This window comes from Leptinotarsa decemlineata, unplaced genomic scaffold, assembly GCF_025532065.1.
Source record: "Leptinotarsa decemlineata unplaced genomic scaffold, Ldec_3_MD MMD2_tig00026361_RagTag_RagTag, whole genome shotgun sequence".
Taxonomy (NCBI): Eukaryota; Metazoa; Arthropoda; class Insecta; order Coleoptera; family Chrysomelidae; genus Leptinotarsa; species Leptinotarsa decemlineata.
The window spans coordinates 3,369,407-3,397,194 of NW_027412704.1; the positions used below are offsets into that span (position 1 = coordinate 3,369,407).

At 35.2% G+C, this 27,788-nt stretch overlaps 2 protein-coding genes across 2 annotated transcripts; both read right to left on the reverse strand.

Moving 5' to 3' along the window:
- Window positions 1-1,997: 1,997 nt before the first annotated feature.
- Window positions 1,998-20,979, reverse strand: LOC111502868 (phenoloxidase 1-like). The gene is made up of 11 exons (XM_023157031.2): window positions 20,826-20,979; window positions 19,449-19,572; window positions 15,344-15,536; window positions 13,205-13,428; window positions 12,941-13,143; window positions 12,573-12,825; window positions 8,642-8,806; window positions 8,382-8,510; window positions 5,606-5,930; window positions 5,080-5,312; window positions 1,998-2,274 (listed from the first exon to the last, which is right to left on the reverse strand). The coding sequence occupies exons 2-11, from the start codon at window positions 19,557-19,559 to the stop codon at window positions 2,056-2,058; spliced, it is 2,055 nt and encodes a 684-aa protein (XP_023012799.2). The 5' UTR covers window positions 19,560-19,572; window positions 20,826-20,979; the 3' UTR covers window positions 1,998-2,055.
- A 1,656-nt stretch (window positions 20,980-22,635) lies between these two features.
- LOC141486628 (uncharacterized) lies at window positions 22,636-25,462 on the reverse strand. Its single transcript, XM_074184921.1, has 4 exons — window positions 25,115-25,462; window positions 24,749-24,936; window positions 24,566-24,646; window positions 22,636-22,655 (listed from the first exon to the last, which is right to left on the reverse strand). The coding sequence occupies exons 1-4, from the start codon at window positions 25,201-25,203 to the stop codon at window positions 22,636-22,638; spliced, it is 378 nt and encodes a 125-aa protein (XP_074041022.1). The 5' UTR covers window positions 25,204-25,462.
- Between the last annotated feature and the right edge of the window lie 2,326 nt (window positions 25,463-27,788).

Sequence of the window (27,788 nt, forward strand, 5' to 3'; positions counted from 1 at the left end):
TGAATGTATTCAAAAACTTCCAACGGAAAAGAAATGGAAGTAAAAGTTCATTATTAGGGGTTGGTTTAAGAAGGAATATTGAAAGTAATAATCCAAAGTGTCAGTTTAATCTTCCTCTTGAAGATGATCACTTGGTGATCGAAACACGTGTCGAGGTGTAAAAATAACGATTTGGTGTTGGGGAAAGACTCCAGAAATATTTATTCTTGTTAATAGTAATGATCGTACATTTCCGAACCTAATCCAATTAGAATGAAGGGTTAGTAAGTTCTAAAAAAGGTGAACCTGACATGGCCGAAACTTTTGAAAAGCCGAATAGCGATTCGAATGATATAATTGAGTCATTAGATGATAAATGTAGTACCCATGAAACCTTCAATTCTAAAATGTTAAAGCAAGTAGTATCCATGAAACCTTAAATTCTGAAATGTTAAAGCAAGTAGTATCCTTGAATTCTAAAATGTTGAAGCAAGTAGTAACCATGAAACTCTGAAATCTACAATGTTAAAGTAAGTAGTATCCATGGAACCTTCAATTCTGAATCGTTAAAGCAAGTTGTGTCCATGAAATCTTGAGTTCTACAATGTTAAAGCAAGTAGTATCCATAAAACCTTGAATTCTAAACTATTGAAGCAAGTAGTATCCATGAAACCTTGAATTCTACAATGTTAAAGCAAGTAGTATCCATGAAACCTTGAATTCTAAAATGCTGAAGCAAGTAGTATTCATGAAACCTTGAATTCTAAATTGTAAAAGCAAGTAGTATTCATAAAACCTTGAATTCTAAAATGTTAAAGTAAGTAGTATCGATGGAACCTTCAATTCTAAATCGTTAAAGCAAGTAGTATCCATGAAACCTTGAATTTTAAAATGTTGAAGCAAGTATTTGAAACAGCTGGTCATGCATCCTCAATTTAATCGATAAGTATCATTATACCTATACCGAAAGTTACAAACGCTATAAAAGCAAGTAAATTCAGACCTATTAATGCCTTACTGTCAATAGAGAAGGTTTTAGAAATAGCAGTGAATAATCAATTATTAGAATTTATTGACAAAAATCGAATAATGTTAAGCAGTTAATCTGGTTTTCAAAAAAAACATTCTTGTGAAACATCACTAGTGTTATCGCTAACTAAATTTACTGTTGAAACAGATGAAGGGTGAAGCTGTCTTTTTAGATTTTAAAGGGGCCTTTAAAACGATTGATAGAAGTATTTTGCTTCAGAAACTGAGAAGGTATGGGATTGAGGGGATGGTTTATGAATGGTTGAATAATTATTTATAAAATATGAAACGGGGAGTACGTGTACACGATTATTTCTCATAATATGTAACAAATCACACAGGAGTAGTACCCCAAGGTAGCGTACTTGGCCCCCTATTTTTCATCCTGTAAAATTATTTACAGACTGTGAGTTCATCAACTCATTTGCAGATGATGCCTTATTGGCCTGTACCGGAGTAAATTTGAAAGAAACTGTTGGAAGCATGTATTAAGTTTCAGAGAGGGTAGAAAAAGTTCTGAAAACCAATTAAATGAAACTTAACGTTGAAAAAATTGAAACAATGATTATCACTATTGAATTCGAATATAATCAAATGAATACAAACAACATGAAAGTGAAAATGGAAGATGAACATATAGAAATATTAACATATGAGAAGTATTTGGGATTTCGACATCAACAGATTCAATGATTTACCTGATTCAATTGAATCTACTCCATCATCGAACTTTTGAAACAAACTCATGGAAATTGAATATTTCTTTTTGTTCAGTTTAAATAATATATATATGTATACATAGTTGTATCATTTGTACACATTTAGTTGAATATACTATATTTTGAGTTAGCTAACCTGCATATTAGGGAATAAGTACTAATTCAATAAATTCTTTTTTTATTATGTCTACACATTTTATCTATTAATTAATTCAACAACTTTATTTTTGACATAGATGACTCTTGATGTGGGAAAATAAATGAATCAAATGAGGCATATCATTCAATTTATTGGTGATATCCAATATTTCATTGAACATTACATTTTTCAGTTGGTTTGTCTTGGCCTGAAAACCCTGTTGGTGAACTTGATGACGACATCTTGCACCCTCATGTTGGGGGTCAGGAATTGTTGAAGGGTGTCAACCCCAGTACGGGGCTGGCGATCGAAAGGGTACCCCATGGAACGGCGATCGGGGTACAGCTTGTCCTTGACGCCGCAGTAACTGTCTGCGTCATTGCAAGTACCCTCATTGGACTGATCGATCTGAAAATGAGAGATCAAGTCAACTTTAAAATGTATTAGATTGCTAAAGGTTGCGTGTCAAGAACTCAAATGAAATGTATGCTTTCAATAAAAAAAAAAACGGAAATACTGCTGTGTTTCATGAAAAACATTGCTTATTTGATTCTTCATATGAAGTAAAATGTGAGTATAGTAGTTGTTTAATGACATTTGATGTAATTGACAAATGCTTCGAAAATCCCTTTTCAATACAGAATGAATGCATTTTAAACAACACAACAATTCAGTAATCACAAAAACCTGATTTGAAATCAACGCTATTGAAGAATCATCTCCTTCCTTTTGAAATGTTCAATTTTTGCAAATCAACCCAAATCCGTTAGAATTTTAATCAAAAGATCCGACTGCATGTGATTGAATTCATTCTGTTTTCGACTATTTCAATTTGAAATATCAATGTTCGTCCCAGGAAATCAAAGAAATGCAAAAGATGATAAAATAATATTATTTTCTTGTTTACTTGAACGATTCCTCGGAAAACTTATTTTGGTCTTGTAAATTTATCGCGTCATGACGAAAAAACATCAAATTCAACAAGCTATAATTGTAATTTATCATTGCTTCAACATACACTTGAAAGGAAATAATTATTGGGTTGCAATAACATTACATTAGAACAAAGTAGATAAGTACGTTTTTGGTTGGGTTACTGACGTATTAAGAAATTTGATTGATGTCCTCGATATTCGAAACAATCATAATAAATCATGAGGACCGTAACCAATGACATAAGAACTGTTGTTTTTTTTATTTGTGATATATTGCAACAAAGTACAAAAAAACGAATATTTCAAAATAAAATCTCTAAACTTTCACCTCTTCCAATTTTTCTATGGACAAAATACAAACACTACAGAAAAATCCTTGAGGCGCTTTAGGAGCGGTGGTTCGGCGGAAGTACTACACGAGTTCCTCGATGTTAATGAACTCTCACCCACTCTGCCGGATGATCTACTGTGCATCCAATATTCAGAAGCACAGCTAGATGTGCCCAGCTGTGAAAGTAGCGATTCAAGAATCGCTGAACCTCAAAACGATGAACAGCCACAGTCCGTTGCGCATTTCTGATATGTGCCGCTCTTGGTGAAATCAAATGTGCCAAGTCCTTGAACACCTCTCGTGAAAGTATCTATAAAAGAGAGACAAGTCTTCAACCTTCGATTTTCCAGACTATAAAGGTTGCAAGGTATGTTCGCGTCTCCAATCAGGCTTCAGCAGCTCCAGGATATGCTTAAGGGCGGAGCTCCATACATGAGAACGATACTCCAAAGAAGGTTCGATCTGAGTTTTATAAAGCATCATAAGGTGCTGAGGTGTGTACAATTTTCTGTTTAAAAAATCTGTTTAAAATCTGTTTTTCCGTTAACCAGCTGTCGCACCCCTACGAACGACAACCCTCAGAAGTCGAAACTTGTGCGAGCTAAGGATTAACGAGGTCTTACCTTTTAACGTGTGATTCCCTACACGGGTTGGACGGTAGCAAGTGAAGATCGATCGTTCAGACTAGGGCTTGAACCACCGACCAACACGGCAGTCAATTCGAGTGAGTGAACAAAGCACCCACGCCGAACCGCTTGGCTACCGACTGGTTCGAAACAGTGTTCCAAACTTTTGAGAAGCCTTTGGACCCTTTGCAATTCCAGCGATATGATGGTGCCAAGACATATTGGTGTCCATTTCAACCCCCAACGAATGTATCTTAACAGAAAGCGGAATTGTCTGTACTGTCTTTATTATATCCGGTTTGGAGTAGTGTTTACATTAGATTCATTTCATGCCAGATGTGCTAGCTCCATCTATCAAACATGATTAGTATCATTGCATTGAATATCCTTCTTGAAAATGAAACCCATATATCGTTATTGAAAGATTCCATTGTGGAGTTCCTCAAGGAACCATCCTTGGCTCTATCATCTTTCCACTATAAGTGAACGATTTAGCGATACTCAACATATCAGAGACATTTCTTCAACTTCAATTCAGCGATTCCGGTCTTTGAATAACTATCTCGGTAGGACGATTATGGCGACCGTAAAAATACTTAAATCTTTTTTCATTAAATATCTCAAAAACGAGTATATAAACTGTTGATATCACACTGAAAATGTTTCGCTGAATAAATATTTGAAATAATAACTGATCAAGTTTATAGATGTTCATGCTTGTGATTTCAAATGTAGGAAAACATAAACAATCTGAATAAAACAATTAGCTGGATATTACGCTCTTGAAAAAGTTTTGAATGAGTAGGGTACTCAGTGGCAAAATCAGTGCTGTGACAGATTCAGGTTATGGTATTCCCTTTTGGTGTATCTGTATCTGTAGATTAGGCCACATGTGACCCATTGTAGATCCTCCCAAGGAGTTGTCCTCCTAGGTTCTTTCCAGAAAGGTGGACAGGTCACTAGGAGACATCTCCATTATATCGGCAGGTGTAGGCCAAGACTCGCAGAACACTTACTGACGATAACTTCGGACACTCGCATAGGACATGCATGACAGTCTCATCTTCCTATTCACACCTTCTGCCTAAAGGTTACACGTTGTCTGTTCAAGGCTAATAGGGCTTGTCTGCTATCAGTGCGGATTGTTATGTTTTTGCCAGAAATTAATTTCCTGGTTATTTCTTTTGTGGCGATTGAGATACCAGCCAGTTCTGTTTGGACCACGCTGATCCATTTTAGGGTATTGTAACATCTACATATTGCAAAGTGTATTCATGCAACAAAAACAAGCATTGAGGAAACTATGCAAACTTGTACTCACCCTATCATCTGCGTAATTAGAAATCATCACGAACAATTGACATTGCATGCCTTCAGGATTTCCCATTGGGACCAACATATGTTGTGGCCATCCGCATCCACAGAAGTTGAATTGGGCCAGATCATTAGCCCCTTCAGGTCTGTTTGTATCAAGATCCCTGAATGTACGTTCAAAGGGGATGGTGACCGAAGATTGGATTGAGGAACGATTGATGGTATTTTTTCCTTGTTTTACTGAAAATGAATTGTTTTGGTTAGTTTTCAGGTTTTGCCGTGGTCTTTGATTATAATCTTCAGAAGTTTTGGCTACAACTGTGGCAGTTATCTTCAGTGGTGTGGTCGGAGTACTTTTGACACGAGTTTCAGTTGACATGTCAAGAAGAATACTTCGACCTCTCCACTGAAGATGACTGCCGCAGTTGGAGTTGAAAAATTTGGAGATTATGACCAAAGAAGATCACGGCAAATCTGAAAACTAACCAAAACATTGACGCCAGCCTTGAAGGCCTAAATTCCTATATACTTACAGTTAACTGTGAACTTGTCCAACTCAATGAACATGTTCTTCTGGTCTCTGTACAACCATGGATTGCCCCTCTCATCGAACTTGGGTGCCAGGAATATCCTGCAGGTGCCTTGCCTGTTTCCGCTTGCTGCGTTGTTCACAATGATTCTGTAGGTAAACTCTGTGTGGTTGAGATGGGTGAATCTCACGAAGACCGCTCCACGAGGTTGGAAGTCCATTCCACGAGAGAGATCCACATCGGACTGTTGCCAGAATGTCTGAATGTTGTTGCTTTGATTTCCAGTTTGGATTCCTATTTCGTCAACAGTGATGCCAGGGTAGTTCAACTGGAATATTGTATCGTATTGTATTATAGCGTTTTGACAGCTCATTGACTACACCTAATCCTAAATCTAAATGAAATTTGTTTATGATTGAATATATATATATATATATATATATATATATATATATATATATATATATATATATATATATATATTATTTACATGTTTGTTAAAATGGGTTCAATAATGTTACACACAGTTTATTGACTGAATTCAGATATGTCATAATAGGGCGAGCATTGTGAGTATTTCAGTTTTGCTTTAAAAATGGCTATTGGAGATAAAGTCTGGTAGAGAGTTGAAAAATCTGATACCTATACATTTTTTATTCTCAGAGGTTAATCTGTTATTTAGAATCTCATTCAAGTCAGATAATTTTGTGTATCTTCATTAGGTGTGTACAAATGCATGTGCGTTTTTATGTAGATCAGTTCGTTGTAAATAATTGCTGACGGAAGTGTCAGTATTTAAACTCAATGAACCATGGTTTACAGCTTTCAGTCTGAGTTATACAGTCCAGAGCACTGATGGCTCTTTTCTGGATAATAAGTATTGACTGAGTGTAGCACGATTGACTCCAGTTAATTAGATCGCAAGACATAATACACTGAAACTTTCCAGGGTAAGCAGAGATGGCTGCCTCCAGGTTCACAAGCGATTTCATCCGTCTAATTGCAAATATTGCTTTTGATAACTTGCTTGTTAATTGATCTACAGGAAGTTTGAATTGGGATCAATAATATGTCCTAGAAATTTTACGCTCTGAGTGGCAGTATGTTTGGTATTGAAAATAAGTGTCTGAGTCTTGTGTGTGTTCAAACTTTGTTCATTTGCCGTGAACCATTCAGTAGCTGGATTGATGATTGATCCTATCATTTCATCAATTCTTGTAGAATTCTTTTCGATTCTGGTGGCGAAGGTAGCATCATCGGCAAACAAGATTGTTAATGCGTTTATGCTTTTGGGTAGGTCATTTTTATAAATCAAGAACAATAGTGGTCCCAAAACCCATCCTTGTGGAACACCTTTGCGTATTATCAGACTTGAACTGCTCTGATTATTGCAGTGAACTATTTGGGATCTATTTTGAAGGTATGGGGTCATCAGTTCAATTTCGGAGTCAGAAAATCCGTAGAGTTTTAACTTGTCAATTAGTAAAGTGTGGTTGACACAGCCAAACGCTTTACGGAGGTCAACGAAAACCGCCAGAAAGGGAGTTGTGGTTTCAAACCCTCAACAAATCTTCTCACTGCGTCAGCTGTAGATTTTCCTTTCCTGAAACCATACTGTTCTGAGAAAAAAATGTTCTCCTCGAAATGATTAATTATTCTGAGGTAAATCAGTTTCTCAGCTGATTTTGCTAAAGCAGGTAGGAGAGCTACTCCACGGTAATTATTCATATCTTCCCTGTCCCCTGATTTGAAGATTGGAATCATTTTACCATCTGAAGGTTTTCTGGAAAAATATTGTCTCACAGAATGGTGTTTATGATATGAGTAATTGGGCTAACAAGAAACTAAATATTTTCTTTATACAGTGTGTAACTGAATAAGTGTAAAACATTCAAGGAGGTGATTCCTCATCGAAAAAAAAATAGTATCTTTCATATAAAGAAACTTCATTGAATCATCTCTTGTCAAGATACAGCTCCTTAAAGGGGATACATAAAATTTGTATAACAATTTTTTTCACAAGCACTGAAAAAGTTACAATATTGAAATCAACCTGACGTTTTTTACTACCAAAAAGACACTTAGCCATTAATTTATTTGGTTTACCCCATGGTTGTAAGGGATGGAAAACGCAACCCCTAAAGTTCATTTCCAATGTAACTCCGAGCCACACGTTAAGAGAAAACTGTTCTTAATGAAGGATCCTATCTTTTTTTTTGATGAGGAATCACCTCCTCAAATGTTTTACACTTATTTAGTTACACCCTGTATATCCCTGTATTATGTTCATAAATATCCGATGCAGAAGAATTATTTAGATTCTTCAGTATTTTATAGTTCGCACAACCACTTGAAACAGGACAAAGAGAAGAATAACAATTCGTCATTGTCTAGTTGACCCAAGCTAGCACTTCAGCTCCTTTTTTTATGATCTTTCAAGTATTGTAATGCTCATCTATAGTAACTTAAGGTTTTTGACTTTTCAATTGAATTCATATTTTCCATTATGCTTCTGTATTTCTCCCGAATTTATGTTATGAAAACAGAAAAATTTTAGAGGGGGTGCCAATTTTATGTTTTGTTTGGGACGCCAAAAGCTCTAAGGTTACAATACTCCAATTCCATATTCATTGTCCACTATGTAGGTGTAGGAGAAACATGAACAAACATTTCTGGTGCTGACAAAATATTCTCCACAGGAAAAACATTTATGCATGTTTCTGGATCTTCACTAATATTTGCGATGGGATAGTTTCAGTCTGATAATTCTACGACTTACCTGCTCCACTGTATATCTAGGTAAAGAAGACTTGAATTTCTGGAAAATATCATCTATATAGGCATGCCATCTGTAGAAAACAGGATCTCTCATGGCTGTTGCTGAGTCACCCATCACTCCGAAAGACTCCTACCAAGAAGAAACAAGAGCAGATTACAAACTGTATGAGGTATGTAATTGTATATAAGGAATTTTCTAAATCAATCAATGCCAAACTATTTGAAGTTGCATTAATTTTAGTTGCCTCATAGATTACTCACGAGATGTCTGCTATCGGGGTCGTGTATATAAGAAATAAAGACGTGTCCCATATTATGGAAATCTCCATAGAACTCCCTATCTGGAGAGAGGATGCTGGATTCCATCATGTTGCCCAGGATGTCTATTCCGTCGAATTCCGTCAACTGTATATTTTGACCGTCTCTCTGAAAAAATATAACAGTACTGATGAGTAGAGAACACATGTAATGAATGATGTAGGCTCTGCAGCCTATCTGAATCTACCTAAAAGAAATGTTTTGGTACAGATTTCAGATGATCTCCTGAAAAAGGGGCCTCATATTAGTTTCGAGTTTCAAGTTTATTCAAGTATTGTAAAATATTACAATTTTTTTTACAAAATGGGGTTAGATTTGCTCTCTCAGTAAAACATACCTAGGCATAATTGCCTGTGTGTGTGTGTGTTTTATCCAGGGCTTCTCTAAGAAAAACTATCAGTGTTGTACATAAAATTATTTAAAAAATTATCTTGAAAATTTTGGCGGCAAAGTTTTACAGGATAAAAAATAAAAAAAAATAAAAAATAAGGAAGGTAATTAACTCTTATGTGAAGCATAACTTCAAACACCTGTATATTTAATGTGTGGACGTATGGTTTACCAAAATTTTGAAAGACATTCGACGATTTGTAGAGGAAACGGATAGCAGCAAAAGGTGAGTGTATTCACTATCGTTGTATTTTATAGGAAGTTTCCTTGTTTTTCAGGATATAGTTCTTTATTTCAGTTTCAAAATTTCTTAGTTTGTCAATTTTTTTAAAATGTACTGGTATTTCATTGTGAAATTTTGCACCGAAAAATAAAAACGTGCTCTGGGTTATAGCTTTTCTAAATGTATGTATTGCTAATTCTTCATTACTAGTTTGTCTGGTTGGTTGGACAGATCTGCTTCGAAGTGAGTATTTAGTTGTGACAACTCAAATTATACATTGATGAACATACAAAAGACTGATTGGTAGGATTTTCGTTTCTTCATATAGTGATTTTGTGGAATACTGTTTCTTTTTTCTGAATATGATATTTATGATGGAATTTTGTATGATATGTAGATGACGTAAGTTGTTAACGAAGGCTCCTCCCCATATTATAATACTGTATCTTAGAATGGATTCTACTAGGGAAGTATAAAGCATTAGTAGGTTTTTGCGTGAGAGGATATCTTTCAAAGTATAAAATCTGTGCAGTAATGCTCTCAGTCGTTTATTTAAATTCGAGATGTGCTCGGTCCAGCGAATGTGCTGATCCAGAGTCACTCCTAGGTATTTCATTGATGATACTCGATCAATTTCTGGGCAGGTACATGTATTTGTGTCCGTGCAAATTGTTTTGTGAAGGTTAATAGGATTATCTGTAGTGGGTTGTGTATTAACCGTAGGTTAATACACAATCTGTCATCAACAGATAGCACGACCTTTGCACATAATTCTCAACAACTATATTGAGCAAGGCATTTTCCAGACTTCTGGAAATATGGCCGTGTAACCCCTATATACAAATCCGGCGAAAAATCTGATATTACAAACTACAGAGCAATCTGCATCCAAAGTAGCATTATCAAAGTTTTACATTTTCAGTTAACACCTGACACTAATTTTTAATCCATTACTGGATTTTCAACAATTTGGATTTCGCTTCAACTTTCTCTTGTACTATAAATCAAGTTCCACTCAGTAATGTTACAGAAATAAAAGACTTGGGTTTACTACTAGACAGTTCACTTTCATTTCAACCCTACATATCAGCATTTTCAAATGCTTGAGAATTCTGTACTGCTGTCTGGTAAGATCTCATCTTGGACATATGTCTTTATGGAACCCATCATATGCAAGCCACATCCATATATTAGAACATGTTCAGAGAAAATCTCTAAGCTTAGTCGCGTTTAAATCCAGATATACTCTTGAGAACTACATATATAACTATCTTCAACTACAGTCTCTCATAAATCTTGAAACAGAGGGGATATTGATGAGTTGAATTGTTCATTGTCCGTCATTGCTATTGAAGATCGTACCTCTCCAAAATCTACCAGAAATACAACAACATTTTCTCAACCACACTGTAGAACAAATAAAACAGACCTCGATTTATTCACTTCTGCATCAGGGTCTCAGTTTCAGAGGCAGCTTGATCTATGGTGTAATATACATATAGCTTCTGTGAACATCGTTCTAATAGAAGATTAAATCTAGTGACATATTTTCATGTGTACATGATTATTGGTTGTATTTTCACAATTCGACTAGTGTCATATGTACAATCGAAGTAACCGATATAGTAATTCTTAAAGCTATCGGCGAACTCAAAGGCCGAAAAAACCAATACAAAGAACTAATGCCGCTACGAATTAGTCCACGTGGACTGAAGAATTGGCGGTTCATATTGGATAATTTTTACCAACCGAGTTTTATGATTGGCTGAAGAGTCATAAAATTAAATTTGAAGTCATGTTTCCGTGACCAATAGAATGTGAGGATGGTAAGAAAAGTCGTTACAATTGAAATCATAAGGAAGAAATTGAATACTTTCGGCCATAACGTGAGTTGCTGTGAAGAAACTATTTAGAATTGGATAGATAAACTAGGATTTATATTTAAAATAACAAACGTCAAGCAGTTATGGAAAGCAGAAGAATAGTGGAATTGGGTAACAAATACTTAGAACAAATAACTAAATATAGACAAGAACAAAGGCAAATTTTCTATTTGGACGGAACTTGGTATGACACTAACGACACAGTTACGAAAGGGTGGACTGATGGTTCGAGAATATGTACGCCTAACATGCCTGCAAACGACGGATCGCGACTAATCATTGTGCATTGCGGAGGAAGTAAAGGATATGTTCCGAATTCTTTGAAATTATGTAGAAAAAACTTGAGGACTGCAATGTTGACTATCATAAGAACATGGAAGCTAATATTTTTGAGGAATGGTTTGAAAACACATTGATCCCAAATTTGGATGCGAATAGTGTAATAGTTCTTGACAACGCTTCCTATCATTCGCGACAGCTCATCAAATTACCGAATAAAAATCCGAGGAAAGATGAAATACAAAGTTTTTTGATGGATAACAATTTGTATTTTGAAGACAACTATACCATAAACCAACTACTTGAAGTTTTACAGACAAAAACATTCGAAAAAGTGTATGGCCTTGAGAGTATTGCTGAAAAGTATGAACACACTTTATTGAGACTTCCCCCTGTTTTTGTGTTTTCAATCTCATCGAGTTGATTTGGGGAAGATTGAAACAAATCATCAGGCGTAAAAATGATTTTTCAAAGTTTGATAAGAAGGTGATAGAGCTAGTTAAAGAAGAAGTATCTAATATTACCGAAGAAGACTGACAGAAGAAGATTAAAAAAGTAATTTTAGTTGAAGAAGACTATATGGAAATTGGACACTTCCATATTGATAGTGGAAATAAATTCATTATTGATTTAAATGATGACAGTTATAATGAAACGGAGAATGTAGAAGAGGAATTATAAGAAGCTTTCGAAAAAAGTTAGTGAAGTGTTTTTGGAGCGATCTATTGTATACATATGTGAGTAAGTAGTTAGGTTAGGTTAGGTCACTAGTGCGTGGTTCTATTCGACCCTACACCTACAACACTACACTATTTTATCAAAGGGAAACTGCTGGAAGTTTGGGGGCACTATATCGTTCACTTGAACTATACGATATTTTTATTCCCTCTCCACTTTTGTATTGATCATTGTGTGTATCTATTTTTAATTTTTGAATTGTATTGAGTGAAATGGATATCAAACTCGTGAATAAATAAATGAATGAATAAACATGAATGACATAATCAACGCTCACATTATTAATGGTTGTTTCAGTAACGGTCCTCATTGGATAGATGAGGTCTAGAGGTCAAAATACCAAAAAAAAAGATCCACTCACATTTCTGACCATACCAGAATTGATAGCATCCATGAATCTGTCTCTCCACCTCTGCAAATCATCCAGATCAATGGTGATTTGATCTACTTCCCTTCTCAAGTTGCTGAGCTTCTGGTTAGCAACACGGGCAGGCCAAGATCTACTAGAGACCAAGCTATCCAATTTTGGGAAGTATGCCTCAGGAATTGCCCCTCTGAAGTCGATCAAACGTTCAACACGTTTCAGTTTATGACATAAACGCTCGAAGTTGTATCTGGAATATACGTGAAGTGCTGTATACTTATATTGTAAAGAACAGTAAACTGAACAGGTTTCAGTTCTTGGAAAACTAAAGTGAGTCGGTCCTGGTGTATCAGAAATCAATTTACCTTGCGACGATCTGTTGGTGCATGTAGTAGAACAGTTCTCCCCTTCGGTTTTTGTTGACAACTTCAAAAGCAGCTTCGAAGGGGTACACCAAGTGCCAGTGCCAGTGGTGGAGATTGATTCCCAGGTCTTCTCTGAAGTAAGCCAGGCGATGTTCGGTTTCCAAGTCGGACGCTGTGAAGTCTTTAGGAATTTCGATAGGCATCTGAAACATGGAATTTTTCAAACAGGCAGTTGTGATACTGATAACATAAGTGAGTATTCACCCTAGATCCTTCTGGAACGATATTGGCTTCCTCTCTAGCCTTGGCAAACACTTTGCTGTCGACATACTTGTCAGGAAAAGACCTGATGAAAGATGGCAAATCCACGTCTTGCGTGTCTGGGCGATGTAATAGGGCTACGGATAGGGCGTAGTTGAAGAGGTAAGGATTAACCCGATCTCTGGTATACACTGCTACTGATAATAGGTCGTCCACATTGCGCATGCCTGTATGGGATATTTTATATTTCAAAAATGAAAGCAAAACAGGATTATTATCGAATTGAAACCATTCTAATGAAGGTAACCTATGATCAGGATCTGACAATAAAATAATAGTAATGTTCATTCCAGTACATAGAATTAATATAATGAAGGTAAAATAGTGAAATAAATGAAAGAAAAATTGAAGCTGAACCAATCACAGATATTGGATTTTTGGTACAGATTTAGACCTTGATAGGACGCACTTTTCGCAATACTCAGCTCGAGTGACAGCCTTAAACGCAGCCTACTGCGGTCTCTCGAAAAGGACAAAATTCTCGATATTTTGATTGCTAGAAATAGTCTAATTAACAAGTTCAAAAATATGAAAAATAGAGATAAAAGTCCTAAAAATATGAGCGATAGCTCATTCGATTCGGAATCACCTCTAGAAAAATGTTCTTGAAGGATTTTGGTGCAGGTAGAAAATTGCAATTGTTATTAACAAAATAAGATTTTAAAAAAATGGTATTTAGTTTTTCGTCATTAACTCAAAAAATATTATTATTATTCAAGCAATTTTCAAAAAAGCTCGTTAAAGATGAGGAAATTTCCAATAAAAAAGTCTCGTCTCCCGAAACTCTTCCTCTATTATTTATAATTTTAATTTGACGTTGAAAATAGGGTTCCGCGCGGCTGTTACGATATGCGCGCGCTGCCGATGAAGAGAGTTTATCAAACGAAATAATTTTTTATAACATAAAATGTCATTTTAAAAATTAAAAAAAAATCTAGTATCTTCTTAACACTTGAATGAATCGAGTCCCGTATAAAACAAGTTTCATCACCATTTTTCAAAAAGTTATTCAATTGTTAACTAACAAATTTTTTCCCAATCTCCGTTGGCATAAATAATGGGATAAAAGGTATAAATAATTGGCCTATAAATTTTAAACTTCGTCGAGTCCTTTTGATATGTATACTTCATACGATCCTGTGATAAAAGTTCATGAAAATTTATTAATCTGGTAATTACGACTTTTTATAATTATTGCAAAATAAAATATCTGAAAATTGTTGAAAAAAATTTTTTTCTCAATTGATATTTAGCTATATCTGTTTTCACATCAAACAATGGCAGTTATTAACATAGGATATGAATTTTTTACGTAATTTGTTTATTAAATTATTTTAAACAAATAGAGGAATTCAATATTTCTGAAAATTTTTTTTGTTTTTCGCTGTCTAGAGATAATTATGATTAAAAAAAAATGTTTTTCATTTTTAATTTCTGATTATTTAGAATCGATTTTTTTATATTTCGATTATTTGAATAATTAGTTTAGTCGGAATTAGTTTCATCGGAAATTTACTCATCTTCAACGAGCTTTTTTCAAAATTGCTCAAATATTAATATGTTTTGAGTTATTAACGAAAAACTAAATACCATTTATTTTAAATCTTATTTTGTTAATAACAATTGCAATTTCATACCTGCAACCAAAATCCTTCAAAAACATTTTCCTAGAGGTGATTCCGAATCGAATGAGCTATTGCCCATATTTTTAGGACCTTCATCTCTATTTTTCATGTTTTTGAACTTGTTGATTAGACTAAAATAGCCTACAAAAACAATAGCCTCCTCGCTCGTCTAACATGAATCCAATGGATTTTTACCTATGGAGAACTGTCAAGGATAGGAATTACAAGTCTAGGCGACGAAAATTGACAAGAACTTTGTGAGAGAAATTTGGTATGTAGGATAAAAATTTGACTTTTTCGCAGGAACACTAGCCTGGGTTTTAGGCTGTCATTCGGACTGAGTATTGCGAAAAGTGCGGCCTATGAAGGTCTTTGCCTGTACCAAAAATCAAATATCTGCTTTAAAAAATGACTGAGTGAATATTTGTTAATTATCAACTCATAATGAAATACTAACCTAAGTAGATATCAATGAGTCGGCCAGCAATTCTCCTGTGCTTGGGGATGAAAAGTGAAAAGTTCTCATCACGGGCGAGATCCAAAATTTCTCCCAACGGCGGAATGGAAATTGTTGTAACAGGAATTTTCGAGTTAGCCTCTTCGCCGAACCTACTCACAATTTGGTTCGCAACGTTCTTATACTGTTCAGGCTATAAAACAATGAGTTTTGAGAAAGTGGCATATGGATAAAAAATATATATTTATTTATTTATTTATATATATATACATATATATATATATATATATATATATATATATATATATATATATATATATACATATATATATATATATATATATATATATATATATATATATATATATATATATATACAGGGTGTCCCTGGACTTCCTCTTTTCCTCTCGGGAATGTGTAGATGGGGTCAAAATATCACCAGTACTTCATATAACCTTTTTTCCTAAAAGTCTTCGTAACCAAGTTACGGGCCCTCGAAGTTACAAAATGAAAAATGTTTTTCTTTGATAACTTTTCAAGTGAATATTCAAAATCATCCAAATTTTGGTAATTGACTAAACAAATGAATTCCGTCGATGAGCTTTCATGCAGGAGTCAGTTGTTTTGCTACAAAGTCAGGAACGTACTACCCCCGATGGTCCACACCCCAAAACTTTGAAATGACAGATATTTTTCAATATTTTTCAACAAAATAAGTTTACTTGGACAATTTTATGAATAAAAGTACTCGTGTGGAAAGTCGATCGGAGCAACGAGTCTTGATAAAAATGTAGTTCTACTCGACGACATCAAACCCGCTCGTCCACCATTATTTGAAATGAATAATTATCAAAGCAGAAATAATAATGATAACGTTAATTCAACAACATTTATAACAGGTATAATACAAAATATGCTAAAATGAAGTCGTAAACAAAAAGTACAGTACCTATATGGAAGTTTAAGTCACAATTGTGATAGCAGATATTTTTTCAAAAGAAATATCAAGTTCTGTAGATTCGTGGTGTTTTTAAACTAACAAGCTACTCTACTATGAAATATCGAATTCATTCCATATTTTGTATGTACATAATACGTGTGGAATAATCACGTTTCGTGTTGATCAGTTATCTGAATCTCATGAAACTCAATATTCGAATGTTTCAAATTCTTCTTCACAGCTAAACTGTTGAGGAGTTTCACTGATAATTATAATTTTATGGGAGAAATTCTTTAACACGAATCTAAATTTAGCTGAAAAAACGCACATCGGAAAAAATATTTACTATACTAATAAAAAGCAAACGAATGAACTACAAAAACGGCTGCACATGATCAGGTGAAAAATATCCAGGGAATAATTATGTTCCATTTCTTTCACAGATGTTGACAAAAAACCTTTTAGAAAGTTTTGATAAAAAATGAGAAACTGGAATGCGATTTTGTTTTGTTGAGTGGTGCGTTGTCATATGACTATCATTGTATTGTCAATATTCTATAGGATATTTTGAATTTTTTTGATATGGCCGAACAGTTTACATTCAATGAATATGCAGATATGCATGTATTTTATGGACGAGCATTTTGTAATGCTGCAGAAGCTCGTCGTCTGTATTCCGAGCATTTTCCCAATCGAACGGTACCGTCAAGAGAAACATTCGAGCGTGTCGATCGCAGCTTGAGGGAGACAGGTATGTAATAATTGATAATTAATTTGAGCACGTTGTTTTATTTCGATATTATTGTAGGTACAGTTTTGCCAAAACGAGGTGGTGAGGGCGCTCCTAGGACTGTACGTACCGTTGTATTGGAGGAAAATATTTTGGAAGCCGTCGCTGATGATCCTTCAATGAGCATCAGAAATCTATCAGAACAGTTCCATACATCCAAGTCCACTATTCATAGAATAATTAGGGAACAACTGCTCCACCCATTTCACATCCAGAAGGTACATGCCATGACACCTCAAGATTTTCCAGCACGACTGGAATATGCCAATTGGTTCATGGATAGGCAAAGAGAGGATATGACTTTTATTAATCGAGTTTTATTCACTGATGAAGCAGGTTTCAGTAGAGATGGAGTTATCAACTCTCATAATCCCCATATATGGGTCGAAGAAAATCCCCATGGGATATTGCAAACCAAACACCAACGGAAATTCAACGTGAATGTTTGGGCTGGTATCATAGGAAACCATCTTATAGGACCATTCGTTCTACAGGACCGATTGAATGGAGAACGTTATTTGGAGTTCATTCAGAACGATTTGAATGGACTTTTGGAACATGTTCCATTGCAAACCCGAAGAGATATGTGATTTATGCATGATGGCGCTCCTCCTCATTTTAGTTTGATTGTGCGTGACCATCTGAACCATATTTTCCACAATATGTAGATGGATTGGTAGAGGTGGGCCATATTCATGGCCATCGCGGTCTCCGGATTTAAATCCATTGGATTTCTTTCTGAGGGGGCATCTAAAAAGCCTTGTTTACGCTACACCTATTCACACAAGAGATGCATTGTTGAATAGAATAACATTACATTGTGAAGCCATACGAAACGACCCTGGAATGCTATTTCAAGTACAGAGAGGGTGTCTTCGCTAACTAAGAAAATGTATAGAGAGAGAAGGTGGTCATATCGAGCAGTTTCTGTAGCGGATTTTTCATTTCTGTTTGCTCTTGAGGCTCTTGAGTTTCGTTAGTTAAACGTGTTTGCATTATAAAAATTCGTTATGAACATTTTACCTATCATTTCCATTTTCCTTAAAAACTAATATTTTCGAATAATGGTAGACATCTCAGGATAAATGTTGTTGAATTAACGTTATCATTATTATTTCGGCTTTGATAATTATTCATTTCAAATAATGGTGGACGAGCGGGTTTGATGTCGTCGAGTGAAACTACATTTTTATCAAGACTCGTTGCTCCGATCGACTTTCCACACGAGTACTTTTATTCATAAAATTGTCCAAGTAACCATAATTTGTTGAAAAATATTGAAAAATATCTGTCATTTCAAAGTTTTGGGGTGTGGACCATCGGGGGTAGTCCGTTCCTGACTTTGTAGCAAAACAACTGACTCCTGCATGAAAGCTCATCGAAGGAATTCATTTGTTTAGTCAATTACCAAAATTTGGATGATTTTGAATATTCACTTGAAAAGTTATCAAAGAAAAACATTTTTCATTTTGTAACTTCGAGGGCCCGTTACTTGGTAACGAAGGATTTTAGGAAAAAAAGTTATATGAAGTACTGGTGATATTTTGACCCCATCTATACATTCCCGAGAGGAAAAGAGGAAGTCCAGGGACACCCTGTATATATATATTTTTTTTTTTCGACTGATGCAACTAATTTTCCTTTATTTTGAGTATTTCAATATTAAATTCTACAAAAAAAGATTTGAAGCTTTATATCTTCTATTAATTATCTGCGAGCGCTTTCAACAGTACTACCAACTGTCGAAAGCGCGCGCAGATAATTAATAGAAGATATAAAGCTTAAAAATTATATATATATATATATATATATATATATATATATATATATATATATATATATATATATATATATATATATAAAATCTAGAAAGGTTAATGCAGTCAAGCTGCTGGAAAATAATTCCATGAAAATAAAAAAAATAAATAGATAAGTACTTTTTTTTAATCATTCCCATATTGATTTCAATTTAAGAGCCACCGGTAGACAGCGGTTTCAGCCTATTGGGAATCGTCAGTACCAGGCAGGCGGTACTCGATTGAAGACAAAATGAGATAAAACCAGCTATTTTTATCAAGTACTTTCTTGGTTTTTCCCAAACAAACGTTTTTTCATTCCTGAATTGGAATATGCAATATTCAATTTTTTTTACTTCGAAAAATCTCAAAAATAGTTGAACAGAGTATGAAGCATCTCGTATCATTGTTGATTTTGTTGTAGGATTCATCTGTTGGATGATTGATTACCTTTTCATTTTTTTTTCACTTCTTTCCCAAATTGAGGTACAGAATGATGTATGATGAGCGTCGTCAAGAATACTCACATATATTTTTTTTTTACTTGACTCAACGAAGTAATCAGAAGAACATGCTTACCAAATATTCCTGGGGCACGTCGAAAACGGTGTTGTCATCTCCCTTTGGCATAACAACCAGTTCTTTCGGACGATCGAACAGTTTAACTATATTCTTTTTTGCTGTTGACATGGCGAAAGAGTTTCTGAAATGAAAAAATGTCAAAAATCAATTCCATCAACCATAATGCATCGTTTGTTGTCGAACATTTCAATTGCTGTCCCTCAGGGATCGGTTTTAGGGCTAATATTGTTTCTTTTATATTCTAATGCATACTAAGATCTTTTCCTTTGCAATGTAGGCTGATGATACGAATTCAATGGTATCAGACACGGATGAACAATCACTTGTCGATAAATGTTAATAAACTTAGCAAACTGTTGTGGAACGAATTTTTACTATCTCAATGCCAATTGGTTAGATCCCACAATCGTCAAAAACATTGTGTACCAATTCAGTTCGAAGTTACCAACGGGAAAATTCTTTTCACAAAAGAGACGAAGTTTTTGGAATTACCATTGATGACTGCTTGACATGGGAATAACACTGCTCGAATTTACTGAGCAATATGAGTTCATTTCTTATCTTTTCAGTTACCAGAGAGATATTTCAACAGACCAGCAACTTTTAGCACTGTATTATGCTCAAGAGGTATCGAGACTGAAACAAGGTATAGAGACACTTCGGATACTTCAATATTTCGACTTTTGCAGTCTTTGTAAATATAGTGTAGAGTGCCATGGGAGCCAATATATTCAATAAATTAACAAAATATATGGAGGAGCTGAACAAATTCAATATATACTTTTATTTTGAGTTCTAAACAAATGCTTTTTATACCATTTGTTATTTTGTGTTTACACTGTCTATACAGTATTGCGGCAAATTTTGTATATTTCTACGTTGCTGAGAAATTTCATACATATTTGTATGTCGAACGGGAAATGAATAAACTCATTAATTGATTCAACTTTTCAGTTTTACGGTCATAGTGAGTTCACATTCTCCTACGGCTGTGATAAGTAGGACGGAAAAATTAAAAATAAAACTAATGTAGAAGAAATTTCAGGCTGCATTAGTGAAAACGTCAGAAATTTGTTTCAAATAAACAACAAAAAAACAAACAGTATTTGACAGACATTTATGCATGATACCTCACAGAAGATATAATTCAATATCCAGCGTGATATCAGCCAGAGAAGTAGTTGTTTTCCTGCAGGCTTTTATCAGAACCTACTTTGTAGGTAGTAGAGATGAATATTTTGAGATTTCATTCATATTTATTTCCTCATAATTAATCTCTTCCAACAATATACCCCATTCATTTTGAATGATTGGTGAATAATATCAGTTGTACTATTGGAAAATTATGATTTTATAAAAAATCAAAACTCTTACTTGTTGGATTTTTCTCGTCGACAACCGGAGACGGCAAACGCAGCACAAACTAAATGAAAATGTCATACTCTTCATATTTTATAGTCCTGCAGTCAGAACAGTGGTTGATAGAGCTGCAGAAATCGTTCAATTATCAGTTGTTTTGAGAAAAAATACCACATTGAAAATAGGAATTGATTCCTGAGAGAGGAAGTGGCTGCATACATATCAGTTAAAGTGTTTAGATTTAGTATGCAATGCATGTGGGAAACTTTTCAAATGGAAACAACAACAATGCAATGACTGAAAACAGGCATTATACCGTGTGTTTCTAACAAAAGTTTCAACTCTTCCCAACTCAAAGAGGCATTTCGTTTCATGGCAAAACTTTAAAAATTTCATGAATTCGAGGTAGTTCTGTATCTGTATCTGTAGAGTAAGGAAGGTGAGTGTAGGCCCACAGCACTGAGGTCACATGTGACCCAATTGTACAGCCTCCCAAGGAGTTGTCCTCCTAGGTCATCGTCCATCCTGTCCCTTCCTGGAAGGTGGCAGGTCACTGGGAGGCATCTTCTTTATATCGGCAGGTGTAGGCAAAAACTCGCCGAACACACACTCTCTCATTGACGATAACTCCGGGAACTCGCATTGGACATGCCTGATAGACTGATCTTCCTGTTCACACATCCTGCATAGAGGTGTGTCCACTAGCTCCATATTATGGAGGTGTTTTCTTAGTTGACAGTGACCAGTCAGAAATCCTACTGTAGATTTTTCCTGGTCATCGCCAGATATTGCTTCGGCGCCAGCTTCCCAGGATCGCACAGGGTGATCCTGACAAGACTGCATTCCATATTTTCAGGGATTAAGCATGGCTGTAACGTTTGGCTAGTTACGCAATTGTCGAAGTCATCAGACCGTGGGTGCCACTGGGTACTAAAATTCTTAGTCCAGCCGCCTCCTTGGCTGAAGAGTCGGCAATGCGATTACCTTCATTCCTGTTGTGCCCTTCAACCCACCTCAGGATAATGTTATTATCTACCGAGGCTTTGGCTAAATCTTGGTGGCAGTCTAGTACTAGCCCTGAGGTAACACGTTGTCTGTTCAAGGCTAATAAGGCTTGTCTGCTATCAGTGCAGATTGTTATGTTTTTTGCCAGGAATTTCTTTCCTGGTTATTTCTTTTGTGGCGATTGAGATACCAGCCAGTTCTGTTTGGACCACGCTGGTATTTTTTCCCATTCCCCACTTAATTCTTAGGCTTTGTGATCTTGAGTACACTCCATATCCTGAGACTTCTCTGATTGTTGAGCCGTCTGTATATATGCATATTGCATTTGTAATTCAAATTGCATTTGTAGTTATGGGATGATAACTCATGAATATGAATAAAAAATTAAATAATCATAACTTATTGATAGAGCTTGGCTTGTCCCTTTTAGTGTCATGTGTATATGTAGCTCCATATCTCAATGAATATTTATTATACTGTGTCATGTTTATTATACTGATTAATAGAAAAATTTGTAATCTATAGATTGATACAGTTTTTTTTTCAAATTTCAGTTGTTTGTTAATTTGATATTTATACGAAGTTCCTGAGGAATTATAAATGTAATTTGGGAAATCCACCGGAATATCTGAGTTTATTTCTTCAGTTTTTCCGAAACGAAGAACTCCGAACTTTCATAATTGTTTTCGAGAATATACAATTTCTTTTAGGAACACAAGATGATATTTAAAATACGTGAGATCATTTATAGCTTAAGGACAATAACAGCTCATTTTTCAAACAAAAACTCTCAAAGTTCATTTTCAATAATTTGAAATGTTTATGTTGAGAAATTGTATTCTATAGATAATGATCAAATAGTGTTGAATGAGGGAAAGCAGTAGATCACTATTGAAAATGATTTCCAATTGTTCATTATACCAAAGTTTACCGAATACTATAAGTTGGTTCACTCCAAGGAATTCGTTTGTTGGTACGGCTCAGGATTGCATTTTTTGCGATTTCCATAAATCATATCGCCGACAGACGATGTCTGGAAGCCGACGGCCGCATGACAGTTATACGAGGGCAGTTCCTATTCGCGATATCTACAGGGGACGTTCCGAAGTTGAAACTTCGCTTGCTCGGTTGTATCAGACAGATAAACAAAGATACGAAAGTAGTTGTTTGTCGATCAACTTCTAGAAACATGATAGATAAACTCATGAATAAATGATCTAAGAAACAGATCAGAGTGATTTACTGATGAAATGATAAACATACGTTCAGAAAAACATGTTTTATTAACAAAAATAATACAATTATATAATGTTATATGTTTATAAATGATTTAAAATATTCAATTTTACATTGCATGATTTATGTTCCCTAACAATCTTCATGTCCTGGTTCATGAATTTTAAAGTAAAGTATATCCGAACTCTTGTATATAAAGATATATAATAATCGAAGAGGAATTTTTGACATGGATGTGAGAAAAGAATTTTCGAATATTTTGTTTTCAAATACTGTCCAATTCCCTTCTCACTGTCGATTTTATCAAAATTTTCAATGAAAATGTTTTCCATCTCTATTACATGGTCAACAATATCTCTTGATGGGAACTTGGGAAGCCAACGTGACTTTCATTTTTTGAAAATTATTTCGATAAATGTGGTCATTATTAAGTTTAAGAGCCAATTTATATTGTTTAGTTCTATCATAATTATACATTGTTTCTATGTAATGTTTTCTTGTTTCTCCACCCTGAAGTAAAAACTGATAGGAAAACAAATTGTTTCGTGTCGACTTCAGTAAGTGCGGGATATCAAACAAATATACAAGTTTATGATCGTCTATCAGAAATATGGGATTTTCGTCTGTAACATTCAAAGTTTTCACCAACTTCTGAAAATTTGAACCCTGATCGGAAACTACCCCCATGACATTTAGGCCTATACTCTTGCATCTTCGTACCGTTTTGAACAAAATATCTTTCAAATCATCAGAAGTTGCTGATGTCTCATAGAAAAAGTATTCAAGTGGTATTTTCCAATTGCTTGCCAAACCTCTGACCATTACTGTTAGAGCACTACTTGCTATGTCAGTAGAGGTCCCATTCAAACTTGTTTGGAAACCTACTATTTTGTCTCTGGAAATATCATAATAAAGATGAGATTTCAAAGATATTTCGTCTAGGCATAAAATACAATATCTTTCTTTCTCCTTCATGAGCCCAATCCTGAATTCAATAACACGAAAAATAAAATCGTTGAAGCCTGGTTCAACAATCCAATTTTTCGTGAAACGATGAAGTGTACTTTTTGACGGTAATCTACAAATTGTTGAAAATTTTTTGTATGCTTTCGGACCAAGAAAATAAACAGTCAATGCAAACTGTTTGAATTCGTCACTATACCTGGACCCTTTTGGTGCTTTATTCATCAAAGAAAGCTGTGCTTTCAAGAGCTTACAATATTGCTCAGGATATTTTCGATCCAGAAACTTGAAAACATCATCCAGAGTAATTCCGGTTTCGTCCAGTGCTCTTTTCGATGTTGAAGCTACTGTTTTCTCTAGTGATACAATTTTTTTTCGTAATGCCACTTTTCTTGGAGTTCCCGAAGAGAGTTTAGCAGATGTTTGGCTGCATTCATCTAAAAGAAAGATGTACGTACTTTCAATAATTGTTTTCTTGTCATCGTTTTTTTTTTCCGAAGCATATAAAAATAGATCAGGTAAGTATATAATATAACGAAAAAATATTTCACCTCGTGATCCTAATCGATCCGTTTGAACCTGAGCATCAATGTAAATAAAATCCTTGCTAGTACCGGCAATGGCATCATCATCTGGAAGGTTTAAACAACAAAATTGATATTGTAAATTTCATATGTTAAAAAGTGGAATAAGATTTTTTCATCATTTGAATCTATAAACTTCACTGAACCAACCTTTCTGAGAACCATCTTGAGGCAGACGCAATGAAGGAACATCATAGCTATGAATACGAGAATTCACAATATCATCGGCTCTAAAATGTAAGCTGCAAATTTTAATTCTATTGTGACTCTGCTCTGGGGTAAGAGTAGCATATCTATGATTCCCAATGAAGCCTAATACATTTTTCCAACGTTGACACCTAAAAAAAAATTCAAGTATATCAATCGATAAACTGAACATTTTGAAAAAAGATTGAAATGAGTTTGGATTGGCAAATGCCGGCGGTATATTTCGTTATGAATAATTTTATACAACAAAACCATAAAAGGTATAAATAGGTAAAATAAAAATTAATGGTGAATATATTGAATGCATACCTTTCACTGTACTTTGGGCAGCGGAAAAACGAAATACCTGGGCTTCCCACCGTACTCAGACAACCATCCACTGAGCAATACGTCGACATTTTCACAAAATAAATATTTCGAACTCCGAACGAACACAACACTATCACAATACCAAAGTTTACCGATTCTGTAGTCTTTGACAATACCAAACAATACGGACAACCTTTATATCTCGTGTGCCGACGAGAACTGGTAACTTCAAGCGACACACTGTACTACCTCGGCTGGTAATTACCCGCTGTCGCTAGCGGGCGGCGAGATTTCTCAGATGTCGAAAAATGAGCGAGTGACACGTCTTATAGTATTCTGTAGTCTTTGATTATACAAATGAACCATTCGTCAAATAAAATGATTTCCCTGTATGTATGTAGTTGAAGATCATCTATGAACTGAAGACAAATTCTAATCTCCCTACTCCTGAGATAATTTTAAATATCTTTATTGCTTTCATGCCTAAAATTCTGTATTGGAGAGAAACTATCAGCCTGAAGAAAAAGTCTATTGGAATCCTTTCGAAATCTGGTTTTCCATCAACCAGCTGTCGTCTCCTCACACCGACAACCCTCAGAGGTGGAAATTTGTGCGAGCTGAGGTTGACGAGGTGTCACTTTTTGACATGCAGGGTCTTACCTTCCAACGTGTGATTCCTATCAGGATAAGATTGGTATCACGTTGAAAGGTAAGCCCTCACACGGGACAGTATCTGAACCACGAATCCATCCACCATCAATCGAGTGAAAGAGGAATCATCAAGACTCTACCAGACCGTGCTTTCGGGCTCTGTAATACGAAGGAAAATCTCTAGAAGGAACTAGACATCATTGAAAATGATCTTCAACGGAATGGCTACTCCAAAGCAATGGTGAAACAGACTTTGGCTGAAAGATAGCAGAAGCCTCGCAAGGAAGAGAAGCTGTCACAACCAGTGCTTGCACTTCCCTACATCAGAGGATTATCGGAGAGGATGAGAAGAATTGGGTCCAAGTACAACATCAGAACCTGCTTCAGATCCGGAAACATCAACCGTAGTAGCCTCACGAAAACCAGGCCACCAAACGCGGATTGCGATTGCAAGAATTGCATTTACCGGATAACCTGTGAGTGCGGAAAATCCTATATCGGTGAAACTAAGAGGCCATTGAATGTTTGCATTGCCGAGCACAAGAAACACACACAGCGAGGGGAAAGCAGCAAATCAGGAGTAGCAGAGCATGTTTGAACCCATCAACACAACATCGAGTGGTCTCAAGCTGAGATCTTACACAGAGAGGAACACTGGTTTAGGATAAAATTCAAAGAAGACGCATACATGTTGTCCAACAATGTATTCAGCCAAGCTAGCGTAGAGATACGCAACATATGAACACCCATAATCAAGCAAAAAATGGCTAACTTCCGCCAAACGGCCATCGTCCACTAAACCGGTGAAGCGGAAATAGGAAAGCGGAGGTAAATGAAAGTACTCGTATTACCCATAAATAGTCACCTTTCGGAGGATTTAGTTCAGTCATCACCCGAAGACTGATTGTGGATACTAACAATCGAAACGTCATGAAGTAACTCGGCTTGGAATCTCCTAACTTTTTATTTTTATTTTTAATTTTTGTTCAATTGTTCTTTCTTTACTTGTATTTCATTCCACTGTTATTTCATTTCAGGTTTTTCTTTGCTTAATATGATTGTTATTTTGAGCTATTCCTTTTTAATTCTTCTTTTTATTATCAGTTCTTTCAGGGATTTCAAATCATTCTGAGTCCGAACTGATGAAATTCATAATGATTCAAATTAACTGAAATTATGAGTATCTTATTATAAGATGATAGTTTTGAGAGAAATTACAGTTTTTTTAGAGTTCATCAAACACTTTTTTTTCCGAAAGATTGGTTACACAGTTGAAAACATAACTATCAAACAATTCACACTTATCGCATTATGAACCGATTAAATTTTCTGGGTGCATTATTAGACGGCAGGTTTTATGACACCAATTTGTGTCACACCATCAGCTTTGAAATAAAACACCGGCTTTTTCAGAACTCTCACTATCTCGATTAGAAAAAAAAAACATGAGGAATATATCTGTCCTGAAACATAATAATAAGGTATGAAATTCTTCATTATCAGTTGAAATGAAAACCCTCAAAATGTATTCTTTCAAATTTTTCAGTACTCGGGTCTCAAAAACTGTTCTGATTCTGCTCTGATTGAGGAATGGGGTCATCACCATATCAGGTTTGAAAACCTGTTGTCGTGGGCTTCCCCAGAAAACGAGTTCCACTTAGATTTGGCTGGCATTTTATGATGACAGTAAAAGCAAAAACGATATCGCCAGATTTAAAATTCCAAAATAAATGAGTTTCACTCACGAAGTTGACGTCAGTCCTAGTGGTTGGATTGAAAATATGAGTTAATAAACCTGATAGATTACAAAAACATCAACTCGCTCATCATCGGTTTACCAGGTGAAGATATCCAAGCTGTAAATTCAATGTATATTTCTGAATTCATAATACTTTGAATAGGTACATTATTCCTTTGATTTTCTGAATTGAAATTTTATTATGATAAAAACATCTCCGTTTGAAATGTTCAAGGTAGTGTCATTGAGACTTTCAGGAAACAAAGGTTTTGGGGTTCTTTTTTC